A 6,673-nucleotide genomic window follows, 5' to 3' on the forward strand; every position below is an offset into this window, starting at 1 on the left:
TATAGGCCTAAATCAGAAAGGCTGGTGTTAATAGAGTCATCTAAGATTAAGAAAATCAATTGTCAGCACTATAATCCTTGTGAAATTTGTTTAATTCCCTGTGAAGTTGCTCCAAGATAGGAAAGCTTAATTTACGTTCCCTCAAGCACCATTACCACCCTTTCCCCCCAATACTTTGTACCTGGTACAAAGAGCTTTTGAAATTATGTTCCAAGCACGTGGAAACAGTAGTTTCTCCAACCTTAAAATGACAGTGCTAGATGAGGCTGTTCTTCATTACTATCTGTTTGAGTATCCTACTCTTCCAGAAAGCAATTTCAAAAAAACTTCAGGTTCAGAAAAGAAGAGTAAATTAAGCCAAAGGGTAGTAGAAGGAAGAATGACTGTAGATCAGAGCTGGGGCAATGGAAGAGAGTCAAGAATAGGAGGAAAATAGAGAATTTGGAACATTGGTCTTCATATGTGTCATTGGTGCTCAGCTCCTCCACTTGTTTTCTTGATCAGCCTAGCTAGAAACCTAAGACTTTTGTGTATGTGTTCAAAGACCCAACTTTGGTGTTCTTGATTTCTCTATTGTTTTTTATGGGTTTTCAATTACCATATATACTTGAATATAAGCTGAGGCACCTAATTTTACCACAAAAGCTGCATTAAAAATGTGCTGGAAAACTCGGCTTATACATGAGTATATAAGGTAAATTGTTCAAAAGGGGGAAATGCAAGAACAAAAGGATATTATCAGGGACATCATTATAGGACTATTGACATTAAAATAAGGTGACCAAATTTTAACATTGGTAAAGCGGGACAAAAGCGGGACACCATTGATAAAACTCATATCCTGGCGAAATAGCCACATGGCAGCGGAAAACCGTATACCCTAGCTTGTCGTGCATTCTTTCCAAAAACCGGGACTTTTTTAAAATGCTGCGGGATGCGGAAAAAATTGTCCTGCCAAAAGCAGGACGTCTGGTCACCTTACTTTAAAAGGATAATGAAAGAATGTTATGAACAATTCTTATGTCACTAAATTCAACAGCCTAGATGAAATGGACAAAATTCTTATAAAAACACAAATTACTAAAACTGACTCCGTGTTAGGTACTACTGACTTCTGTGTCAACTAAAAAATTGAATTCACAACTTTAAAGCTTTCCATAAAAGGAGGAACCAATTACAAGGATCTACATATAACCTCCTCCCTGGGAGATGGACAACAGAAAAGTGGGTATAGGGAGACGTCAGATAGTGTAAGATATGACAAAATAATAATAATTTATAAATTATCAAGGGCACATGAAGGGGTGGGGGGTGGGGAGGGAGGGGGAAAATGAAGAGCTGATACCAAGGGCTCAAGCAGAAAGTAAATGTCTTGCGAATGATGATGCCAACAAATGTACAAATGTGCTTGGCATAATGGATGGATGAATTTTGATGAGTTGTACAAGCCCCCAATAAAATGATTTTTTTTTTAAAGCTTTCCATAAAACTCCAGACCCAGGTAGCATCATCAGTGGATTGTATCACACATCTGAAGAAGAAACAATACAGATTCTACCTAACTTCTTCAGGAAACAGAAGGAAAGGGAATACTTCCCAATTTCTTACCCTTATACCCAAGTCAGACAAAAACATTACAAGAAGAAAAGAACTAAAGACCAACATCCCTCATGAATATACACATACAAATTCCTACAAAGTATTAGCAAACTAGGCCCAGTAATATATAAGAAGAAGAGTACATGATGACCAAGTAGAATTTATTTCAGGAAAGTAAAATTGACTTAATATTTAAAATTCAAGTGTGATGCATTTAGCAAAAAGAGAGCGTAGCTCTTTATATACAACCGAAAACCTCATGGGATTTGATTCCTTGGTTTAGAGGTCTAGGGTTATGGCTTCACGGAACATCCAAGTTAATTGACTAAAAAAACAAAACGTGCGGTGCTTTTGTTGTACCTTCGACTTTGGTGAACAGTCCTGAGGTCTTTGAAGTGTGCGTGCAGCCATTCCAAGGCAAGACCACTGGTCTCTATTCAGCTGGAGAGTGGAGAGTCGGGAAAAGGAGGAAACTGGAATGTATGACTAACCACCTCCATGAGCAACTGCCTCTTTTGCCAGTAGGATAGAAGAACTGAATGGTGTCTGGCTACTGTTACGAATATTTTTAACAAAAAGATTCTGTAGAAGAATCTTCATTAAAAGAGGGGAAACTGTAGAACAGAATATAAAATTTTCATGAACTCCAGACTTTCTGGAGACACGGAGACTGGATGAACTCCTAGAACTATTATTGTCCTGAGATCATCTTTAAACCTTAAAACAGAAATCGCCCCTGCAGTCTTCCTGAAAAGAAACAGTAGTTAATCATATATATATGTTTATCATATATATATATATATGATAACTTCAGCATTATGCTGTATTAACCCCAAACCAAACTCACTGCCACTGAGTCAATTCCAACCCATGGTGACCCTACAGGGCAGGGTAGAACTACCCTTGAGAGCTTCCAAGACTGTAACTGTGAGAGTAGAAAACGCTTTCTCTGCAGAGTGGATGCAGGTTTTGAACTGCTAACCTTGCAGGTAGCAGCTCAGCGTGTCACCACTATACCACCAGAGCTGCTGTTTTCAGGACTCTCTCTATGGGATCAAATTGAAATAGCAACTCAAAAGGTTAACTAAGACCCTTAGTAGGCTTAGAGTTTCTATTAACGAGGGAGGAACAACTCAGAAAAGGAGGGAGGGTGAGAACGATTGTACTCTCTAAGAATGAATTGATGTATCATTTCAACAAAACAAAAGGAAGAAATAAAAATCACATTAAAAGTAGAATAGAATTATGTTGATTTCAATCTATGCCACCACCACCACAAAAAGCATTTAATAAAACTCAGTACCCAGGCAGGATTACAAACAAAACTCCAATACTTCTGGTAGCAGTAACAACAAAGATGTTGTTCACTTGCTACAGTGAATTCATCACTGGTTTCATTATTGCCTGTTTTATTCAAGTGTCATGCAGTTTCTACTTTTCAGAATTAATGATGACCATTTATATATAATTACTCCCATTTATGTCTGAAGTTTTTTCCCTGAAGTTGTTTTTCATTATTACCATGTTTTATTTATTCCCAGTAGTATTAAACCAGACTGCCTCCAGCAAAAACAGACTAACAGACTTAATTAAATATTAAGCTCCGAAAAATTAATGTCCATTCTAAATGAAGCTTGCATGAAATATTTAATAACAGTGACCAATAATGAGCTATCACTTATACACATATAAAATATCTTCTTAATATACTACTAGGCAATGAGTCAATATTTATTAAGCACAATTATGTGAGGATGGTGCCAGTGTGGGAAGTGTGTTGGTTCTGTTGAACGTAGGGTCATGAGGAGTCAGAACGGACTCAACCTTATTAACCACTTGATGTTTTTAACAGAAGGCGCCCTGGTGGCACAGTGTTTAAGTGCTCAGCTCCGAACCAAAACATCAGCGGTTCAAATCCAGCAGTTACTCTGGGAGAATGGTGGAACAGTCTGCTGCCGAACAGGCCACAGCTCTGGCGGCGCAGTTCACCTCTGACCTGTGTTGGTGCTGTGAGTCAGAATCGACTCCGTGCCAATGGGTATGGAACACAGACCCAAACAGACCCACTGCCTTGAGTCCTTCCGGACTCACAGCAAACCCAGAAGGGAGAGCGGAGCTGCTCCCTAGGGTTTCTGGGACAGTAACTCCGCATGCCACCAGGGCTTATTGACGCAGATGAAGAGCAGGTCAAACACATTTCATTTGTAGGACTGAGGAATTTATTTTCTCAAACAACCTAAATTAACCAATTTACTAAGCACGCTTCTTTAATCTCTAAAAGAACAAAAATTAAGCCCATAATGGCTTCTCGTCATAGCAATAATGTGGTTGGTTCCCTTAGGCTACAAACAGATTAAAAATGTTGTGAATTTCTCACACACACACACCCAGATTTTCAGTTTTAGAAATAAAAGCTGAAGTGTTCTTTGTGAATGGTTGGGGTTTCGGGGTTTGTTTTGTTTTTTTACTTGGGTTTTTAATAACAGATAAAAATGTACAATCTACCAAAGGACATATCTAAAGTTTGGCAGAAATGGCTCTCAGCAGTTTCTACGAAACTTCATCACCATCTGTGAACGCTCATTCAGCTAGTTAAAACAAATACTATTGTATTTGAAGCCCTGGGTGAGTCAAGACTCAGATCCCTTATATAAAATGGCATATTTGCATCTAGCCAACTCGCATCCTCTTGTGTACTTTGAATCCTCTTACTCACTCACTCACTCACTCACTCACTCACTCACTCACTCACTGCAGGAGCCCATAGGACGGGTGGAACTAATTGCCCCTCTGAGTTTCTGAGACTAATTCTCCAGGATTAGAAAAAGGCCGCCTCCTCCTGGAGCTGCTGATGGTTTCCGACTGCTGACCTTGCTGTTAGCAACCTAACGTTTAACACTGTGACACCAGGGCTCCCATTTAAATCCTCTCTAGAGTGCTTATAATACCTAACATAACGAATGCTATGTAAACAGCTCTTTACACTCACCCTTAGCCTTTGAAGGATTTCTTTGAGCACTTAGTTGCTCCCCCCTCCCCTTTTATTATTTTCAATTTGCAATTGGCTTAATCCTTGGACAAGGAACCATAGAATAAAGAGGGCTGACTGGGAACCACAATGTGTTAATGAGCCTTCATTTAACACATGATGCGCTGATACTATAGTAAAATTACCTACAAGATTGGCCAGGAGTTTCCCATTGATGGCACACCCCAGAACCTATCCTGGGTAACTCAGAATCGTCTGGGTGTGTTATATGCAGTCAAGGCTGGAGTCCTTTGTGGGGGACGTGTAGGTTTCCATGAATAAATTAACTGCCATTGCGATAGGCTACAATAATATGGCAGATGTACAATAATAGTACAAGATGGGGGTTCAGTGCACGGGCTTGAAACAGCCAGTTCAATAGTCAAATTTTGCCCCTGTAACATCCTACACATAGTATTTGTAACGTACTACAAGTGACAAGTTGGGTGGCTGATCAGAAGGTCAGTAGTTTGAACCCACCAGCTGCTCTGAGGGCAAAAGATGAGGCTTTCTTGCTCTCGTAAAGATTGACAGTCTCAGAAATCCAGAGTGCAACCCTGCCCTATTGGGTCGCTGTGAGTCAGGATCAGGGTGGACTCGGTGAGTGTGAACTGAGTACCTATGTAGTCGTAGGCAAGTTAATGTATAGCTCCTCTCTTCAGCGCCCTCTGGTGTAAAGCGGGAGTAGTAATGATTACCTCCTAGGGGTTTTGTAAAGGTTCAATGAAACCGTGGATGAAAAACGACCTGAGCTTGCCTGACTCACAGCAAGTACTCATTGAGTGGCGGCCGCTATGTTCATCTCCACGATCATCTTTACGATGGTGACGAGGGTGATATTTGGGTTTTTCGGTTGTTGCTATTCTAGTGTTGTACATACATAATTTAACTTTCTTCTTCCAGACTCCTCCAAAAGATGGCTTTGTAATTGCCGATGTCCGGCCGGTGGCCAGAACTTCTCCAGAGGAAAGGCACTCTCCTTTCTCAGCTTTCAGAGCGTCTTCTCTGAGGAAAAAGAGCAGCCCAGGAGAGAAAGAGCTCCCTCCTTGGCGGTCCTCCGACAAGCATCCTACAGATATTATTCGTTTCAATTACTTAGACAACTGTGACCCCATCGAACCAGGCTGGCAGGGGTAAGAAACTCCAGGCCCTTCTCAACTGCTTTGCGTTGGGGAACAATTTATTGGCACTTCAGTAGCTGAAAAGATGAAAGTAGACCTGAACAGAAAATACAGAACCATTTACATACGTAGAGCAAAAGCAATGAAAACGTAAAATTCACTGTTATTGGTAACTCTAGCTTGTTCATTATAATCTTTTTGGTTTTAGCTGTAATGACACACATTACAACTTTTAAAACTATTCCAATACCTCTGCTTCTAATCTAACACCACATGGTTTATTCTAGCATTCCTTCTTTCCGTGTTTGTACGTCTCTCCCAACAATAAGAAACCTGACTTTCAGTATGCTTACTTACATAGTACATTACCCATATACTTATTATATACTTACTTATTTGCTCAATCCTAAAATATAGAGAGTAATTTCAGAATTGCAAACCCATATTGCTGTAAAAACAAATCTACCTACAATATTTGTTTATGGTTTTTTATGCCTTTAGTTTGAGAGAATATAGCCATAGTACTGTTTAAAGGTTGTTTGTTGGCTTTTAATATCCCTTTCAGGGTGATTATGTTATATGGTCCAAAATTAAAACTACAGAAAGGTATGCTCAGAGAAGTATCACTCCACCCTCCCACCCCCATCCCATCTCTTCCAGCTCACTCATACCCCCTTCCCTTCTCTTTCCCACCCTAATCCCAGTAGTAAATTTCATTTGTTTCTGGTTGATCCTTCCACTGTGGCTTTTTGGACAAAGTTCTATTGAAACACCATTTTCTTTTCTTTTTTTAAAAAACATTTTATTGGCAGCTCATACAACTCTTATCACAATCCATCCATTGTGTCAAGCACATTTGTACATTTGTTGCTATCATCATTCTCAAAACATTTGCTTTCTACTGGAGCCCTTGGTATCAGCTCCT

At 39.8% G+C, this 6,673-nt stretch overlaps 1 protein-coding gene across 1 annotated transcript in view; it reads left to right on the forward strand.

Moving 5' to 3' along the window:
- The window catches only part of FBXO16 (F-box protein 16), a 49,529-nt gene extending 43,765 nt beyond the window's left edge, over positions 1-5,764 (forward strand). The window contains exon 6 of the mRNA XM_013005903.2: positions 5,531-5,764. Within this exon, the coding sequence (XP_012861357.2) occupies positions 5,531-5,764 (234 nt within the window). The remainder of the gene's footprint in view (positions 1-5,530) is intronic.
- The last annotated feature ends 909 nt before the right edge of the window (positions 5,765-6,673 follow it).

Source organism: Echinops telfairi, unplaced genomic scaffold (assembly GCF_000313985.2).
Source record: "Echinops telfairi isolate 266 unplaced genomic scaffold, ASM31398v2 ScPeMD7_9;HRSCAF=40, whole genome shotgun sequence".
NCBI classification, from domain to species: Eukaryota; Metazoa; Chordata; class Mammalia; order Afrosoricida; family Tenrecidae; genus Echinops; species Echinops telfairi.